The 19,944-nt window shown below is 41.1% G+C and overlaps 1 protein-coding gene across 2 annotated transcripts; it reads right to left on the bottom strand.

Moving 5' to 3' along the window:
• Window positions 1-4,220: 4,220 nt before the first annotated feature.
• PPP1CC (protein phosphatase 1 catalytic subunit gamma) lies at window positions 4,221-16,216 on the bottom strand. Of its 2 annotated transcripts, XM_017847445.1 has the most exons (7): window positions 16,072-16,216; window positions 14,531-14,761; window positions 8,977-9,081; window positions 6,923-7,146; window positions 6,586-6,720; window positions 5,520-5,580; window positions 4,221-4,617 (listed from the first exon to the last, which is right to left on the bottom strand). In XM_017847445.1, exons 4-7 carry the CDS (start codon window positions 7,121-7,123, stop codon window positions 4,547-4,549), a joined length of 468 nt encoding a protein of 155 aa, XP_017702934.1. In that variant the 5' UTR covers window positions 7,124-7,146; window positions 8,977-9,081; window positions 14,531-14,761; window positions 16,072-16,216; the 3' UTR covers window positions 4,221-4,546. The 2 variants fall into 2 exon arrangements, with proteins under 2 accessions (XP_017702934.1, XP_017702943.1); XM_017847454.1 differs by having other exon boundaries at window positions 4,221-5,580.
• Between the last annotated feature and the right edge of the window lie 3,728 nt (window positions 16,217-19,944).

Below are 19,944 nucleotides of genomic sequence, written 5' to 3'. Positions count from 1 at the left end.
TTTAAGTGGCATTTTAGAATTGTTTCAAGAGTTGCACCAAATATGCATTTTGGCTGAATGAGTATTAAAATCAGTATTTGGTGGTCACAGCTAAATATTGCTATTGAGGAACTGGTTGGAACACAATAATGAATTTGAAATTCTATCAAAAATTATTTTTTGAGACAGGGTCTCACTCTATCACCCAGGCTGGAGTGCAGTGGCACAATCTTAGGTCAGTGCAACCTCAGCCTCCCAGGTTCAGGCGATCCTCCCACCTTAGTCTCCCAAGTAGCTGGGACCACGGGTGTGCGCCACCATGTCTGGCTAATTTTTTGTATTATTATATTTTTAATAGATACGGGGTGTCACCATGTTGCCCATACTGGAAAAAAATTTAATTGATACCATTTAATCATTACAATCATCAGAATTCTCCTAAGTTTGACGCTGGGCTGGTATGCTACCTTTTTTTTTGAGATGGAGTTTTGCTCTTGTTGCCCAGACTGTGGTGCAATGGTGTGATCTCAGCTCATCGCAACCTCTGCCACCCGGGTTCAAGCAATTCTCCTGCCTCAGCCTCCTGAGTAGTTGGGATTACAAGCACCTGCCACCACCATGCCAGGCTAATTTTATATTTTTATTAGAGACGGGGGTTTCTCCATGTTGCCCAATCTGGTCTTGAACTCCCGACCTCAGGTGATCTGCCTGCCTTGGCCTCCCAAAGTGTTGAGATTACAGGTGTGAGCCACCGTGCCCAGCCGATATGCTACCTTCTTAGCACCACCCGTTGCTTTATTGCTCCTGAGGTATCTGCACGTTTGTAATACTAAATAGATGCTCACTTTTATCTGAAGTTGGTGGAAGGGCAAGTTGCTTTCTGGCTGGTCCTACCACCAAATTGGTTGTTCCATGCCAATAGCAAGGTAAGGACTTACGTCTTCCTTCTCAATTCCTAGACTTTGGGCAGTGCCTCAGGATGCCTTCAGAGATGCACTTACAAGACTTGCCATACTGATTCATTCCCAATATTTTGCATGCCTTATATTTTAAAATTCTTACAAACATTTGTTAGTTCAAAAGTTCTTGAACTTATGCAACATTCTATTTCCCTATTTTATTACTGCATACTTTCTTTTTTTTTTTGAGAGTCTTGCTCTGTTGCCCAGTCTGGAGTACAGTGGCACAATCTTGTCTCACTGCAACCTCCGCCCCCCCGGGTTCAAGCGATTCTCCTGCCTCAACCTCCCGAGTAGCTGGGATTACAGGCATGTGCCATCACACCCAGCTGATTTTTGTGTTTTCAGTAGAGATGGGGTTTCACCATGTTGGCCAGGCTGGTCTCAAACTCGTGACCTCAAGTGATCCAACCACCTCGGCCTCCCAATCACACTGGGATTACAGGCGTGAGACACTGCACCCAGCCTAGTTTTAACTTTTTGATTACAAAATTGTTTACATGATTAACTGAAGTGCTTTAATCCTCTAACATATTTATCTTTCAAATAACTGACAAAATTTCTACATAATTCTCACATCTAAAATACCTACCTGTGTTTGAAATTATTGGGATACTTGTAATACATCTAGATGTCAAGCCCACTGGAGCGACAGCAGCTGCTGTGCTGATCAGGTAAGACGGCAGTCATCTCTGTGATCACACAACTATGAACCACGTGCTAATTCAGGAATGCACTAATGCAAGTACTCATTCTATTTGAGCGTAGGATGAAGGTGTTGATAGTCCATCATTTCCACTCTTCTGAAGCTCATACATCAGCAAGCATGAATGAAAAGTGACTTCTGCCTATGCCTGGATCAAGATTTCCTAATAAAATTCCTGTGTGTTGCCATTGGTTTAAATCTTAGGACTATTCATCGGTCTTACACGAGGGTTAATGTTTTCGGAATGCTTGTGAGCAAGGCAAGTTGTAGATGTTTTGGTGGGCTAATCCTCACAATCCCATCGGTAAGTATTCTAGTTATCCCTATTCTGTGGGTGAGAGAAGGAAACCAAAGCCTGGGGCAGAGGGTGCCATGTTCTTCCAGTGTAGGCTTATGTATACATCAGATTTGCAGGACTGAAAAAGTTCTTATTCATCAAAACCACCCCTGCAGATTCAAGTTAGCCGGTACATGAGGTTGAGTTTTGGGTCTTTTCCTCAAGATAGGAAAATGGAGACATGGCACTTCAAACCTATACTAACCCACTTCCTGGAAGCTTTCTTTAATGTCTTCTACAGACCCAAACATAAGGAAGACATTCCTTCTTTGTTCTGATGCAGATCCTCAGCTTTGTCCCCTCTACTACTAATTCCAGGCGATACTTGGCTTACGTGGCCCTTGTCTCCGTGTCTCAATTCACATGGCAAGTCTGCAAACTGCCAAATAAACCTAAGGTTTTTCATGCAGCACTTCCCTGCAATGGTTCCCTGTGTTTTCTAGCATCATGATGCCTTAACTTCATAGCTTTTATCTTCACTTCCCAGCAAACTGAATTCCCTTTCAAACTCTCATCACAGTCCCACATTGAGAAACATGACTGATATTCCATCAGTTTAAATTCTGTGCCTTCTTCATGGCTCAGCACTCAGTAATTTTTTCCTAGTCCCTGTGTTCCATATCCCATTTATGTGTGTTACTTAAGAACTCTGGCCTTAAATCAAGGTACTTCAAGAACAAGGGTTGTATGTGAGCATCTGTGCCGTCCACTGCAGCTAGATGTGGGCAGGCCTAATTTGTGTACCAAATAAGCGATTTCAATGGGAGGGTATTACATAGATGAGTGAGCGACTAAGGCTGCCTATCACCTGCCTTTCTGTATGGTTTTGTAATGGTGCTGTCATCTTGTGACCAGGAATACTTGACAAAAATAAAACAACTATTTACTAGAATACTATCACACTAATAATGACAACTTCCTCTTTCCTAGTTATTCCTTTTGCGTATGCTGGAAACATCTATGATGCTATTCCCTTATGCAGTAAATGCTCAGACATACTTAGCTATCCATGGCTTGGTATCAGGTCGTAAGAGAGCCGCAAAGCAAAGGCAGGTGACACTTCAAACTCAACCAAACCAAGATGTGCAAAGACACGAAAGAACTGCGATCGATAAGGCAACAAAAAGCAAACATTTAAGCAAATACCACCAAGCTGAGCATTCTAAAGACACTACACAACTTCACTCAAGATTCACAATGTGAGACAGCTACTGCTACGGACGTTTCATAGCTAGGAACAGTGGCTCAGCATTCAGGTCACTCACTCAAATTAGGGAGGAGGGGCCGGGACTTGGGTTATCACACACACCTCAAGTTCTACTGTCACACAGATTTCAAATTGAGTCTCTCCTAAGGATCTCAGGTCCAAAGACTAATCTTGTCTTCTACTTGACCAATCAATGTTCCTTAAGAAAATTTTGAGCCAGATACCACACTCCAATAATGATATAATCCAAGTAGAGCAGCTCAATTTTACAATTTCATAGCATTTTGAAATCCTAGTGTCAATTCATTAACGTTCAGGATACAAAGATGGGCAGAATTTGCCTTTGACACAATTATTATTCATTTTTTTCTCCTATGGTCAACGAAGTCTGGGAGAATATTATGTAAAAGTGAAACAGCACAAGTTTGGATATTGTCAATGTGGAGCAGGAAGGTCATGAGGTCCCCCTTCCCTCTTTGATGGGAGTAGGGCAGGATGCAGATGCCTCAGGACCGGAGCTTGTTAGCAGAAGGGAGTCCACGGCCCTGTGCTCTTCTGTGTCCTTCAAACAGTTCCTCACTAGGTCCTTTGCCAATGCCCTCAGGGAGACCACTTTGTAACAGAAAAAAAAGCTTTCCAAATGACATGCTCTTCATTCATTTTTAGCGTACCTCTGAGAAATTAAGATACATACTTGTGACAAAATATGTTGTGATACTGTGTTCCATATAAACCAGGGAAGGGGGAAGAGATCAAAGAACTGTGCATGAAAATATAGGTGGCTGACTCAGAATAATGAAGTGAGTTGCTTTCAAATTCGCCACTAAGTTCAAGTGAACCAGACAGTAAGAAAACTATGGACACAGATTAATCTCCATCTCCCCAAACGGTAGAGGAGGATCATTCCACCTCATCACTCTATTACACGAATAGGTGTCTCCAGGTTACAACTCAAAGAGTATTAGTATCTGTATTATAATCCATCTTTGGAAAACAGACTATATGAAAGAAGACAAAACCAAAATGCAACTGTGTGGTTTCCAGAGCAATTTATTCAGGAAAATCTATTCAATATGCCATCAACAGTTCTCCTGTGTGTATTGTGCTGATAAATAGACACTGAGAGGATTTAACAAGTTCATCATTTAATAAGTCTGAATTCATTTTCACCACATGGTATTGTACACGGTCATCTGCTGAAACAGATTTCTTTTTTAACAGATCTTAGTTTAAAAAAAGTCATAGATACCGTGAGTTCTGTATAAACTGGTGGACAGTAAGTTAGTTCCTTTGTTTTAACTTATAAGCCTCAACTTCACCGCAGAATAAAGAATGTAGGCCAAAGAAAGCATAATCGGTCACTCGTATAGAACAGTATTGTTTCTATAATTTGAAGCTTTCTGAATGGACGGGTTCAGGCCTGATGCAACTGTAAAAAGATTACTTAATGAATAGACTATATGGAAATTGTACAAAATGTTATTACCTTTAATCATTAGTAGCTTAAACAGCACTATATCACTAACTGCTATTCAAAATCAAAAACCTGTTTTTGAATCCCCGAGAAGGCAGCATGTGTACACAACCATACCACCTTGTACTTAGGGGTGTGCCAAAACGTAATTCAACAGAAACTTTGGCTTTAGGAAAGAGTCACAAATATTTAAAAGAATGGCTTTAATCGTCATTTTAAGTATACGGTAGGGGAAAAGTGTGCTTTAATTAAATATACATCATACCAGTGATGCTGGCAAGGTTGAAAGTTACTCCTAATGTTGATAGCTATAAAAACTAGTTTGTACATAACAAGACAATGAGGGGAAAAAGCAATCCCTCTGAAACAAAATTATCAAATAAAAAATGTTCACAGTGGTTTGTATCAACAGTATGCATTTTATGACAAGAACATGTACAGATTCGGAGCACCCTAGGGCTCTCTTTATGTCCTAAAGAAAACGAGCATTTACATGATTATGGGTTGTACTGAATTTAAAAAGATCAACTGTACACTTACTCCTTAGACAGCATAAACTGTCCTGAGGTGTACAGCTTTAACACCATCATTAAAATTGTTTGCAAAAGGAAGAGAGAATTTAAAAAAAAACACTTTTCTTTTTGGAGTGAAGAGTCTTTCATTCGCTGTTATAACCAGCAAATGCCATTCACTAAATCAAAACGGAAGGAAGGGCCCCCACAAACACAAATCTATCTGAGCAAGCTGACCAGTACACATTACAGTCTTAAAAATGAAGGTTATATACTCTATGTTACAAGTCCCAACTAGGCAGTGTCAAAATGACATCTATTTCTTTGCTTGCTTTGTGATCATACCCCTTGGAGGCGTTACAGGTCTCGTGGCATTTGGCTTCTTTTTCTCTGCAGGCTTTAAAATCTGGAGAGATTCAAAAGACAGTTCATTTAGGAAATATACTCAACCCCAAATCTTAAAGAGTCCTTAAATTTCATTCAGATCTTTTGTTCAGATGGTGTTTACAACTGCCCCAACAACTGTAAAAGCCTCCCTAGCATATTAACACAAGCTAAGTTGACATGTAAACATTTAGTAATTAATGCTATGATGAAAAGATAAAAATCTATGATCTGGACAAATTATTTTGTCTCTGAGTATAATGACAATCTTCTGAAGTCTACACCTGGTAATATCTTTAGCTATTCCTTCTGATATAGGGGAGAAAGTTCTTTACAAAAGTGTTTCTCCAACCTGCAGGGGATTCTTGCACAATCTTTGGAATTCTGAAAGCTGCAAGTTCTGACAATTGGTAAAAAAAAAAAAAAAAAAAAGAAGAAAGAAAACAAAAAACTGTTTTAATTCATTTAACTGATGACTGCCACATGATTTGGTGGCTGTATTTATGTTTATGACTAGGCTGGCTTGAAGTTGTACAAGTTTATCATAATAAGCAAATGAGAAAAAGGCTGAGGCAGATTCTAAATAATGCTTTTGTGCCAGCTGAAGGCCAAATGATGTCGTGGTACATTAACAGAAGTTTTGTGGAAGTCAGACTAGAGGGCAGAACTAAGTAAACATATATAGCACGAGGCACTCAGTACTTTTCACATGCAAGTGGTGATTTAATTTTAGCTGAACATTACATTGTCATTATGGTTTTAGATTTACAGTAAAACAGCCATAAGCATAAGGAGCCAATATGCAATGCAAAAAAATCATAATTAAACACTGGGAAAAGGTGCCATAATTAATTTTTTCTTTTACAAGGTATCCATACATTATTCAGCTATAACACACACTGGTTAAGGGAAAACAGAAACAGCCTACTCAGCATAAATGAACACTAGGCAAAAAGTAGCAATTATATTTTTCAACCAGCAAAGTGCAAACATAGTAAAAGGAAATAATGTTGAAAGCATGCTCTACCTGAAAAGAACACATTAGTGTTTCATCCACACTCATCATGGCACCTGCATTGTCAAACTCTCCACAATAATTGGGCGCAGAAAACAGAGTGACCAACTGCCTCTTTGCAAAAAATTCATATCCATCTTCAACCACCTTCGAGAGAAATTTTTTTCAGTATAAATAGGTGCAAATATTAGGTGAGTAAAACCACGTTTCAGTTTCCCATTGAGCCTGATATCTTGTGTTCCAGAAACACTTTGTATAAATAAGCAATACCTACCCACCAAAATCAACAAGGAGAATCTGTGCTCACACACATGCTCTTAAGTGTACATGTAAAATTCAAAATCAATACCTGATGGGCTCTACATATAAGATCCAAATCATGCTTATGGAGAAATTTTGCAACCACTTCTGCACCAAATGTGAAGGACACTCCTCTGTCATTTTCACCCCAGCCTAAGACATCTTTATCGGGGTCAGACCACAAAAGATCACAAAGAAGACCTTGATCTGGTACATCAGTTGGTCGCATAATTCGCCGAATCTGCTCCATAGATTGAAGATCTGGTGATAAACCTATTCAGTGAGGAAAAGAAAAAGGAAGAAAGCAAAACTTTTAAAAGGATATTACCCCTTCAAAAGTTCCATTTGTCTACAGAGAAATTCAATAATCCTGACACAAAAACTGAAATCTGATTATATTTTATTTACTTTTGGTTAAAAGAAAAAAAAAACACACACAGAAAAAGGACAACTGGATACACACTAGAATTACATGCAGTAATGCATGGGGTGCTGTAGTTAAACAGTACATGGAGGCAGTTATATTATACAGAACACTGTAAAATAAAATCCAGTGATTTAAAAAACTCTTCTATGGGCTTCCCCAGTTGATGACAATAATGAGCGATGTTATGATTGATGGCTTATAATGACTGAGCTGAGAAGATAAGGATGCTCAGTGAGAGGTAGTTCTCTAGGAAACCTGCACTGTTCACAGACCATTAAAATCTACAAGAGCTTATTGTATCGAGTTACAATATGGGATGCATATTATAAGAGTTAAAAACCATGTGTCCAACTCTACCAAAACCTGTGTAAGTATAGAAGCACAGAGATAAAAGACATTATGTTGGCTTTTTGATGGCTAATTTCACACCATACATGAAAAGAAATTCTCTTTGCAATTACTATTTTAATTACATTATAGAAAGCACAACCACTGAGCAAAGAAAAATAGCTTAAACAATATATATGTATATATTTTTAGAGATAGGGTCTTGCTCTGTTGCCTAGGCTGGAGTGCAGTGGTGCGATCATAGCTCACTGCAGCCTTAAATCCCTGGGCTCAAGTGATCCTCCTGCCTCAGCCTCCCAAATAGCTACGACTACAGGTGCGCAACATTACACCTGGCTAATTTTTAACACTTTTTCTAATGACAGGGGTCTCGATATGTTACAGGCTGTTCTCATATTCATGGCATCAAGCAATCCTCCCATCTTGGCCTCTCAAAAGTGCTGGAATTACAGATGCCAGTTACTATGCCTGGCCAAAATAACTTTTAAAATCCAAGTCAGGCCGGGCGCGGTGGCTCAAACCTGTAATCCCAGCACTTTGGGAGGCCGAGGCGGGCGGATCACGAGGTCAGGAGATCGAGACCATCTTGGCTAACACAGTGAAACCTCGTCTCTACTAAAAATACAAAAAAAATTAGCTGGGCGCAGTGGTGGGTGCCTGTAGTCTCAGCTACTCAGGAGGCTGGGGTGGGAGAATTGCTTGAACCCAGGAGGTGGAGCTTGCAGTGAGCTGAGACTGCGCCACTGCACTCTAGCCTGGGAGATAGAGCGAGACTCCGTCTCAAAAAAAAAAAAAAAAAAAAAAAAAAAAAAAAAAAAATCCAAGTCAGAGAAAATTCTGAGAAGATAAAAAACAAACAAGGGAAAATTTATTCACATCTTCAGTGTTCTAGAGGATCTCTGGCACAGCAAATTACATATTGTTCATTTTACAGTTAAAAATACTTTTCTGAGCTGGGCATGGTGGCTCACGCCTATAATCCCAGCACTCTGGAAGTCCGAGGCAGGATTGTTTGAGCCCAGGAATTTGTGACCAGCCTGGGCAACATGGTGAGAACTCATCCTTACAAAACATAAAATAAAAATAAACATTTTCTGCTCTATTTTCAATCCTAATTTACAGAGTCTAGAATTCCCTGTAATAATCAGTTCCTTAAGATTTTTATCCAAGTAATCCTGGCTGTATCAGAGTGACAGGGCAATGCAACACATCAACAAAGGAGAGTGTTCTGTCAGAGGAAGTCATCCCAATGGTAACTCACAAATGTTAAAGTGTTCATCCTTTGGAAGGGATCAAAACCTATTTGGAACAAAAATCAGCCCACCTACCTCCATGACAGCAGAATATCTTCTCATCCACGATGGCTGCTATCGGTAAACAGTTAAAACAGTCTGTGAAAGTTTTCCATAGTTTAATGTTGTATCTTCTTTTACCTGTGATTAAAAAGAGAGTATTACTGTTCTGTAGGCTCATTCTCTCAGGATTAACTTCCCCAAAGCAAGATTCTGGCTACTTTTTAAGCAAACGAAACTATGTTTTTATTAAGAATCTTAATAAAACCGTCTTATTTTAACACTCTTTTAAAATAAGAGCTGGCCGTGGTGGGTCAGACCTGTAACCCCAGCACTTCAGGAGGCTGAGGTAGGAGGATCGCTTGAGCCCAGGAGTTCAAGAACAGCTTGGGCAACATAGTGACACCCCATCTCTTTAAAGAAAGACTCTCCTGGAGGGAAGGGGTTTAGGAGAGACACATCTGATCTAAAAGCAATGACTTACATTTTCACATGAAATCTTTTTAAATTCCATACAAGTATGAAACCAGAATTCCAGATTTGATAATGATTAAGGATTGCCATCAAATCCCAGGAATTATCTGGTAGCATCAATTCTGTCTGAAATCCAGTATGCTTTGTCCAATCTCACTGCAGCTAGTTCCCTACTTCTGAAAGCAATTACGAACTTATACATGTGGCATTACGACCTTCCTTCTGAGAAAGCCTGAGTTAGCACCCATCCCCCATGTACTCCCCTCAACAACCTACAGATACCAGAGGATCCCCAGCCCTCAGTGCTCTAGCAGGAGGCACAATGATCACACGGCAGTGGTGCCTCTCACAGGCACTACAGGGCATTTGTTTCCAACACTGCACAGACTCCACATGCTCCTACAGGCCTGATGTCACAGGGTGGTCATGTTCCCTCACCAGCACAGGCATCCACACATTCTGGAGTCAGAGTGCAGTTCTGACAGAAACATGCCACTATGCACTGTTTCTATAGGAAACTGATGTTCTGAGTTTAAAACCTACTCACATACCTTGCAAGAACAAATTTCTCTGGATTGGATGAGGACTGTCCAATTGTCCAGATGCCTTTGTTTCCTGTACCTTACTATACTAAGTACAATCTTTAAAAACCAAGAGTTTGGCCAGGCGGGGTGGCTCACACCTGTAATCCCAGCTCTTTGGGAGGTCAAGGTGGGCAGATCGCCTGAGGTTGGGAGTTTGAGACCAGCCTGACCAAGATGGAGAAATCCCTTCTTTACTAAAGATAAAAAAATTAGTTGGGTGTGGTGGCGCATGTCTGTAATCCCAACTACTTGTGAGGCTGAGGCAGGAGAATCGCTTGACCCCGGGAGGCGGAGACTGTGGTGAGCCTTGATTGTGCCATTGCACTCCGGCCTGGGCAACAAGAGCGAAACTCCGTCTCAAAAAACAAACCAAACCAAGAGTTTGTCCTTAGTCTCTTGCTGCGGACTACAGGGACATCGAAAGGTTTAAACCTGTACCTCTCCTTTGAGAGTTAGGGCCAGCCCAAACAACTGACCTGAACCACACTTCCCACCCTGTAATGCAAATCAAGCAGTCTAGGGAGTTTAGCACAGGGCTTGAAATGTAATGTAAATTCAACAAATGTTTGCCTTCTCTCTGCAGAGAAGAGTGTTATCTTTTCTCCTAATAATTTCTGGTTTCTCAATGACTGGGTCTAACTCTATGGTTCACCCTGTTGCGCATTTCTTTAGAGGCTACTAACTCCTTCACTGGAGGAGTTCTGAAAGTTCAACAAACTCCTCCCACCAGGCTGAGGAGGCTGAGGCAGGAAAACTCCTTGAACCTGGGAGGCAGAGGTTGCAGTAAGCCAAGATCGCACCATTACACTCCAGCCTGGGCAACAAGAGTGAAACTCCATCTAAAAAAAAAAAAAAAAAAACCAACAAACTCCTCCTTACGAAAGGCTGATGGGCAATCTGAATCTGCAAAAACACCACCTCCCATGTCCAACAGCAATACTACTACTACTACTACTACTACTACTACTACTACTACTACTACTACCACCACCACCACCACAAGATGAGTATCCTTAATCCAAGATGCTCCAAAATTTGAAACTTTTTGAGCACTCACATGATGCTCAAAGGAAATGCTCACTGGAGCATTCTGGATTTCAGATTTTTGGATTAGGGATGTTTAACCAGTAATTGTAACACAAATATTCCAAAATTTAAAACAAAACTCTGAAACCTGCAACACTTCTACTCCCAAGCATTCCAGGTAAGGAATACTTAACCTGTATTATAAGAACAGGGCTGCTGTCTTAGCCCCCCAGTGATAGTGACTTCCTCTTTCCCCAAGGTCAGCTTCACTTCTGGATATTTTTTTTTTGAGGTGGGGTCTCACTCCATCACCCAGGTGGAGTAAAGCAATGTGATCTCGGCTCACTGCAATCACGGCCTCCCGAGTTCCAGGGATTCTTCTGCCTCAATCTCCTGAGTAGCTGGGACTACAGGTGTGCATCACCACACTTAATCTTTATATTTTTAGCAGAGATGGGTTTTCGCTATGTTGGTCAGACTGGTCTTGAACTCCTGACCTCAAGTGATCCACCCACCTTGGCCTCCCAAAGTACTGGGATTACAGGCATGAGCTACCATGCCCGGCCTTTGATTCTTTAGTTATGCCACAAACTCCAGTTTCTTCTCTTGCCGATTTCTGCTGGCCTCTCCATCAAAAATCAGTTTGTTTCCTCCTTTTGCCTCTTAGCACTTTAAGCGTGGGGCTGTCTCTTTCTCTTCTCTCTTCATTTCCTCCCTAAGGCCACCTCAGACCACTAGGAACATATGGGTCCTGAAAGGTTTAACCAGGGTAATCGTCTAGCTTCCAAATCCTAAGATTCTGAGCCATAACCTGTAATGCAGTTTCCCATTACTGTACATCAGACAGCTCCGGTAGCAGAAACGGATCAACAAACACTCCTGTTTTACCCAACAACATATACCTCAGCCTTTCCATCACATTTGCAAAATTTAAACAAACAAAAAAAAAGAAATGGTAGTATAAAGTACTTATGTACCTGGAAAACAGGCAGTGGTTTTTAAATTGTCCCATGAAAATCAACATTTGAATATAACTTTTCATTTTAATAAAATTAATATATATTATATATATATTAAATGTCTGCAAGCCTTCAACCAGAAGCCACCTATGTCAAGGGCACTTTTATGCCCACAAGTAGACTGGATGGCAAATTGTATCTGCCTGATGGGAGAGAGGAAGCTTGAACACAAGATCTATAAACTGTGTTGATGATCAAACAGGAGCCGAAACTGATACCAACCAACACTGATCTTCTAAGTCATTTTAAAGGCCTCTGCATTGAGTAGAAACTGAAACTGATGCAGCTAGTATCATTACATTAGGATAGAAGTCACAACAATGAGGTCAACTGGATTTGAATTCATCAGTGCAAACATGGAAAGTATTTGCTGGGCTAACAGTTATGTAAAAGGAACCCTTTCTTAACTCAAGAGTAACACTTGGAATGAGTATCCAAAACACAATGTTGGCTGGGTCTGGTGGCTCATGCTTGTAATCCCAGCACTTAGGGAGGCTGAGGTGAAAGGACTGCTTGAGCCCAGAAATTACAGGTTGTAGTAAGCTATGATCCCACCTCTGCACTCCAGCTTAAGGCTCTGTCTTAAAAACAAACAACAACAACAACAAAAAAACCCACCACATCTGCCTTGTATTTCACTACCTAAGGAATAGTAACTGGTTTACTGGTACTTCTTTGACACAGAATCCCTGTTAATATCGAATATCTTTCCTGTACAGGTTCAATGGTATCAGTCAGTCCAGAACCCACAGAATTTTTGTCCCTGATGATTCCTGCCACCCCATCTTACCAGATGGATCTCAAGGACACAGACCAAGCAAACATCCAGTTGTGGGAAAGGGTGGTAGTAGAAGGGCTCAGTCTGTGAATATAATCTTTCTAGGATGCACTTCTAACAAATGTGCTAGCTCACTACATCTATGTGAATTGAGATGGAAAAACACCACATCTGGAGACTCTAAGTTAGGATGTGGTCTAGGGGAGGGCCACAGGGACAACACTTTGCTGATCTTCCTATAATCATATTAGCAAATGCCAACTACCTAAAGTTCCTTAACCACCCCTTCACTCCAAACCTGAAACCCCTCCTGGCACAAATAAGCACAAAAGGAAGGTGAAGGTAAAGATTCAAAACCTTTTCTGACATAAAATCCTTTATCAAACTGATTATTTTCAAAGTTTTTTTATTTGATACGGAGTCTCACTCTGCCACCCAGGCTGGAGTACAGTGGTGTGATCTCGACTCACTGAACCCAACTCCCGGGTTCAAGCGATTCTCCTGCCTCAGTCTCCCAAGTACTTGGGACTACAGGCATCTGACACCACGCCTGGCTAATTTTTGTATTTTTAGTAGAGATGGGGTTTCGTCATGTTGGCCAGGATGGTCTCGATCTCTTGACCTCATGATCCACCTGCTGTGGCCTCCCAAAGTGTTGGGATTACAGGCGTGAGCCACTGCGCCCAGCCTATTTGCAAATCTTTAAGAACTGTGTTTTGTCAATAGTCAAATCAAAGTGCACCTTTAAATAAACAATCCAAAATGAGTCACAAAATGCGTAAAATACTGTAAAAATAATTCAGCACATTTTAGTTTTAGGAAAGTTATTGCCATTCTTCCTGGGTGCGGTTATGCCAGAGGAGAAAACTGTAATAATTTCAAAACTAATTATTTACATATTGCAGGATTCCATTTGCATGCAATGTTCTCTAGCAAAGACAAAAAGTAGATTAGTGGTTGCCTGGGGGCTACGGTGAGATGGTCACATAACTATAAATTTACTACAAATCACTGAATTGTATACTTTCAACAGATTAATTTTATGGAATGAAATTACATAATAAAGTTGCTTAAAACTATTTGGAATGGTTCTCAGATTTCTACCAAGAATTAAGTTATCTGTGAATACAACAATTTACATCTTAAAGAAACCACTACCATGATCATTACTTCCTAATCTGATCATCACATCATAAAAGAATCCAAGACCTTATTTTATTACAGCGGCAGTGTTCTTTTTCTACCCAAAAGAGAAAAAACTGGCTGGGCGCCATGGCTCACGCCAGTAATCCCAGGACTTTTGAGTGGCCTAGGTGGGCAGATTCCTTGAGTCCAGGAGTTTCAGATCAGCTTGGGCAACAAGGTGAAACCCCATCTCTTCAAAAAAATACATGAATTAGCTGAGCGTGGTGATGCATTGCAGTCCTAGCTACCTGGGAGGCTGAGGCAGGAGGATCGCTTGAGCTGGGAGGCAGAGGTTGCAATGAGGTAAGATGGTGCTACTGCACTCCAGCCTGGGCAACAGAGTGAGACTCTGTTCCCCCACCTCCCCTAAAAAGCTAAGTTAAAAACAAGTTGATGAAATAGAAAACATGAGAGATGATACCACTGCATCTAAAATCTCACAATTCCTAACAGAAGTACGTGATAATTGTTTATGATAAATATCTTAATTTCAATAACTTCCTGAGATATAGAAAAGTACTTACATTCATCATAAAATCCATAAATTCTGTTGATGCTGGCACATTCATGGTTCCCTCTGAGAAGAAAAAAATTCTCAGGATATTTGATTTTGTAGGCCAGTAAGAGGCAGATCGTCTCCAATGACTGCTTTCCCCTGTCTACATAGTCCCCAAGAAACAGGTAGTTGCTTTCTGGTGGGAAACCACCGTACTCAAAAAGTCGCAGTAAATCATAGTATTGCCCATGGATGTCACCTAGAAGCAAGAATTTTGTTACACAGTGTTCCCATACTTACAGCTCAATCCACTAACAAAGCTTTGGAAAGAAATTCTTTAAAAATTCATTGTACAATGGCATTGACCTCTAGTAATGAGAGTTTAATTGGAGAGCCAACACGAAGTAATTTCCAATCTGGCATCATATTTAGTTCAATTGAGCTTAATAAAATTTTTAAGTATATGTGTATGTCCACAACTTCACACAAAATTCAACTAATTAAGAATTTATTCTGTGGAAAGGGTTATTATGTCCAGGCATGCCTTCTTGCCAAGTAACATGGTATTCCTTTCAGGATGACTGATGAATACCAGATCTCTGATAGCTCAGTCTCTGGGTACTGTGTCAGCAGAACTGCTGCACTTCTAGTGAGCCTTGGCCCCGTCTGAACAAAGTACATACACACGACCCCCACCCCCCACCCATCAATGCATTTAGCTTTCAACTTCTTCCTGCTAGATAATGCCAAAGAACATTTTACTTTTAAAAACATGAACACAAAGTTTTATCAATGCAAATATGCTATAAGAATATATTACTCAAATGAAAAAAGTTTAGTTTTTCTTTTTTGTTTTTGAGGCGAAGTCTCGCTCTGTCGCCCGGACTGGAGTGCAGTGGCCGGATCTCAGCTCACTGCAAGCTCCACCTCCTGGGTTTATGCCATTCTCCTGCCTCAGCCTCCCGAGTAGCTGGGACTACAGGCGCCCGCCACCTCGCCCGGCTAGTTTTGTATTTTTTAGTAGAGACGGGGTTTCACTGTGTTAGCCAGGATGGTTTCGATCTCCTGACCTCGTGATCCGCTCGTCTCGGCCTCCCAAAGTGCTGGGATTACAGGCTTGAGGCACCGCGCCCGGCCAAAAAGTTTAGTTTTACATTGAGTTAAAACACAAATTATCTGCTTCCATTATGCAGAAAACAGAACCACAAAATCAACATCAAGGAACTTTTACTTTTAGTTATAACCAGTGTTGGTTTAAACTTAAAACATATTCCTATACATCCATGTAGTTTAGACCTTTCCTTGGCTCTCCATTCTTAGTTTCATTTTTTCTTCTGCAATGTTTATTCCTTCAGCAAAATATTTTTTTAAAAATCTGAAATATATCTAAGTAAACTAAGTCCATTAGAGGTATTTATTCTAAAGCTACTATTTAACTTAATTTTTAGTAGTTCCAAGCTATTCACAAACAGGAGAATGATTCTGCTAGCTAATACAAGGTCATCAACATATTCTTGACTCAGTTAATCAATCACGTAACCAAAGGTAACTTGTGTGCCCCAAACTTACCACATATTTTGAGTGGTGCTTCAAGTTCTAGTAGGATAGGCTGACTGAGAAAGATTTCACGAGATTTTAAACACAGTCCTCTGATTTCATTCTCCTGAAGCTGGACATTCTTACCAGGCTTGGACCCTCTCACTGCAGAGGAGAAAAACTGCAATTAGTCTAATGAAGCCAAAATACAAAATACAATACAAGATTTAGATAAATGGGCAAAAACATGGTTTAACTAGCTTTCTCTGAGTGGCTTCATTTTCAGGACACTTATAATAAACATGGTTTTAATGTCTAATTAGAATCTTAAAATATTAGACAAGATGTAATTGCATCTTTGATACCAAGTAAGACTTCTTTAATAGTATTCCAGAAAAAAGGGCCATCCTGTCTGTGCGAATGCTGTTAGAAACAGGATTGGAGGCCAGGCACAATGGCTCACGCCTGTAATCCCAGCACTTTGGGAGGCCGAGGTGGGCGGATAATGAGGTCAAGAGATCGAGACTATCCTGGCCAACACGGCGTGAACCTGTAATCCCAGCTACTTGGGAGGCTGAGGCAGGAGAATTGCTTCAACTGGGAGGCGGAGGCTGCAGTGAGCCAAGATTGCGCCACTGCACTCCAGTCTGGCGACACAGCGAGATTCTGTCTCAACAAAAAAAAAAAAAAAAAAAAAGGCCGGGCGTGGTGGCCTCAAGGGCCTGTAATCCCAGCACTTTGGGAGGCGGACGGCCGTGGATCACGAGGTCAGGAGATCGGAGGACCATCCTGGCTAACACGGTGAACCCCGTCTCTACTAAAATTACAAAAACTAGGACCGGGGCGACGGTGGCGGGCGCCTGTTACAGTCCAGACTCACTCGGGGAGCTGACGGCAGGCCCATGGGAATGGCGTAACCCGGGAGGCGGAGCTTGCAGTGAGCTGGAGATCCGGCCACTGCACTCTGCGCCGGGGACAGAGCGAGCTCCGCCTCAAAAAAAAAAAAAGAAAGAAAAAGAAAAGAACAGGATTGGAATATACTCAGAACCTTCCCCATCAGTGTTTTTCAGAGGACCATTGGACCATGGGTATTTCCTCCTGAGAATCTCTGATTTAATTTACCTATGAACAAATGTTAGTGTTGTTTTCATTTCATTAAGAAAATGTTGGCGGGGCACGGTGATTCATGCCTGTAATCCCAGTACTTTGGGAGGCTGAGGCGGGTGGATTGCCTGAGGTCGGAGTTCGAGACCAGCTTGGCTAGCATGGTGAAACCCCGTCTCTACTAAAAAATACAAAAATTAGTCGGGCATGGTGGCACATGCCTGTAATCCCAGCTACTCGGGAAGCTGAGGCAGGAGAATCACTTGAACCAGGGAGGCAGAGGTTGCGGTGAGCGGAAATTGCACCATTGCACTCCAGCCTGGGCAACAGAGCGAGACTCCATCTCAAAAAGAAAAAAGAAAATGTTGGTTCGTTGTACTTATTTTGCCATGCAATTTCTGGGCCTGTATTTGTGTTTATGCTGACATCTGTAGCAAAGGATGTCAGTCATGTGCTATACTGTAAGAAAGCATGTTTCCTAATAATTTGAACAGATAAGGTAATAATGGGAGAAAGAAATCACTGCACAGCATGGGGCATCCACACCACCAGAGCACTTAGGGTTCTTCTACCAAAGTACAAACTTTGCAACAGAGCTCACTTGTCAGCAGGTAGGTAGTTGTGGGAAAGAAATTTTCTGTTTTTGTTCCAGTTGTAACAGATTGGACAGTCATTAGATACAGATAAAGTAGCACTAAACTGCTAAATGTACCTTAATTTTACAGTTATAAAGTTCACTTTTGGACCCCAAAATATGTAACTAAGTCTCATTCTGATAAAAATGTTATACAACAAGAAGCAATAAAAGCATAGTAATGATAGTCTTCGAGGAAAGATATGAAACAGATGCATATTTAATAAAACAGCAACTGAGCAACAAATAATGTTTTTTCCACAAGTGATTTTCTTTTTCTCTCCAGATATACGTAACAGAGTTAGGACTCAAGAAATATTCCCTGTGAAAGATGGGATCCCTGCTTCATTGGCCAGAAAATGCCAATCATTAGTGATTTCACCACAAGTTAACCAAAAACTTGGGCACAATGCCCAGCAGGAAGCTTTATTTTTGGCTAGGAAAGAAATCCTAGAAGTTTCCAGTTTCAACGTGAATTTTTTTCAGCAGAGTCCCACACTTATGAATGAATAGCTGACTTTAAGTCTTCCAGGAGAATATTTCTGTGATAATTGGCTCATACCATATAATGGCAGGCTTTGTTGTATGAATGCTATTGTATTTAGTCAATGCCATCAGATGAAATCAGTGTTGCTAACAATTTTTTTTTTTGGCTTTGGAAGCTCTCCATTGTCACCTTTGAACATAGTTCATATTGTTTTAACTCCTTTATTCTGTTTCTCTGTTTGTCCTCTGGGTGGGGACATTCAGAGATCAGTAAAAGCAAAACAATACTACCAACAATTTAAAATTCTTCCTCTTTTGGATGAAGCCTGGTGCCCAGGCTGGAGTGCACGATCCTAGCTCACTGCAGCCTCAACCTTCCAGGATCAAGTGATCCTCTTGCTTTGCCCCCCGCAAAGTGCTGGGATTACAGGCATGAGCCACTGTACCTGGACTTAAAAATGACTCTTAATATTAAGATTAGATGCAGCTTTTTCAGAACAAATAAAGATTCATATTTAAAGAATGGTGCTTATGAAAAACATCAACAAACATGGTCTGAAAGCTTCTTAAATTCCCTACAATTAGCGGAAGGAAAAAAGTTATATCAAGATAGAAACTGCCAAAACCGTCTTCCATCAGTTATTATACAGCTGCTCAGCCTTCAGACACCACAAACACCACACTTCACCCTGGAGAAAAGCTTCTCTCATCCATCTCCTCTCCCCTCACAGGCTTGCTGCATGCTTTTTGAAAGGCTCTCTCAACATCAGGTCACTACCCACCACCCCCACCTCCACCATGCTTGTATTTGTTTTATACTTGCCAGTTTGCTTCTGCCGGCTCATCTGGCCCCACTGGTAGAATGCAAACCCACTGCAGTAAAACCCACAGCAATAGCCCTGCTCTGTAGTGTACACAAGCCATAGCCAGCAAGCAGCAGGTGCTCAAAATCTGTTGCATGACTGAAATCTGGATAAATCTTTAAGTAGTGTTGACTGGTAGCATTAGAATTAAACATACATTCCAGACTATATATTTATTTATTTAGAGACGGAGTTTCACTCTTGTTGCCCAGGCTGGAGTGCAATGGCGTGACCTTGGTTCACCACAATCTACACCTCCCAGGTTCAAGCAATTATCCCGCCTCAGCTTCCCAAGTAGCTGGGATTACAAACATGTGTCACCACATCAGCTAATTCTGTATTTTTAGTAGAGATGGGGTTTTCTCCATATTCGTCAGGCTGGTCTCGAAATCCCGACCTCAGGTGATCCGCCTGCCTCAGCGCCCAAAGTACTGGGATTACAAGTGTGAGCCACTGTGCCCAGCCCAGACTATATACTTTTGATGAGCAAAAAGCATGTTTCTGTGCTATAAAATTACAAAAGAATAGTGCCTTTTGCTTACCAGGCTTTATTGGAGTATTTTTCAAGGTATGAAAATCTAGAATTACTCTTAATTTTCACGTTGAATTGTCTAACAGAGATTTCAAATGGGGCTTATGGGGCTTGGCAGTCCCAAGAACTTGGAGAGTTCTTAAAAGTTGTCACATCAGGGCTGGACGTGGTGGCTGGTTACTGTGGAGTCTGAGGCAGAAGAATCGCTTGAACCCGGGAGGCGGAGGTTGCAGTGAGCTGAGATCGTGCTACTGCACTCCAGCCTGGACATCAGAGTGAGACTCCAT

Source organism: Rhinopithecus bieti, unplaced genomic scaffold (genome assembly GCF_001698545.2).
Source record: "Rhinopithecus bieti isolate Rb0 unplaced genomic scaffold, ASM169854v2 scaffold_947, whole genome shotgun sequence".
Classification (NCBI taxonomy): domain Eukaryota; kingdom Metazoa; phylum Chordata; class Mammalia; order Primates; family Cercopithecidae; genus Rhinopithecus; species Rhinopithecus bieti.
The sequence above is the reverse complement of the archived record's forward strand: the minus strand, read 5'-3'. Positions and strand labels throughout refer to the sequence as shown.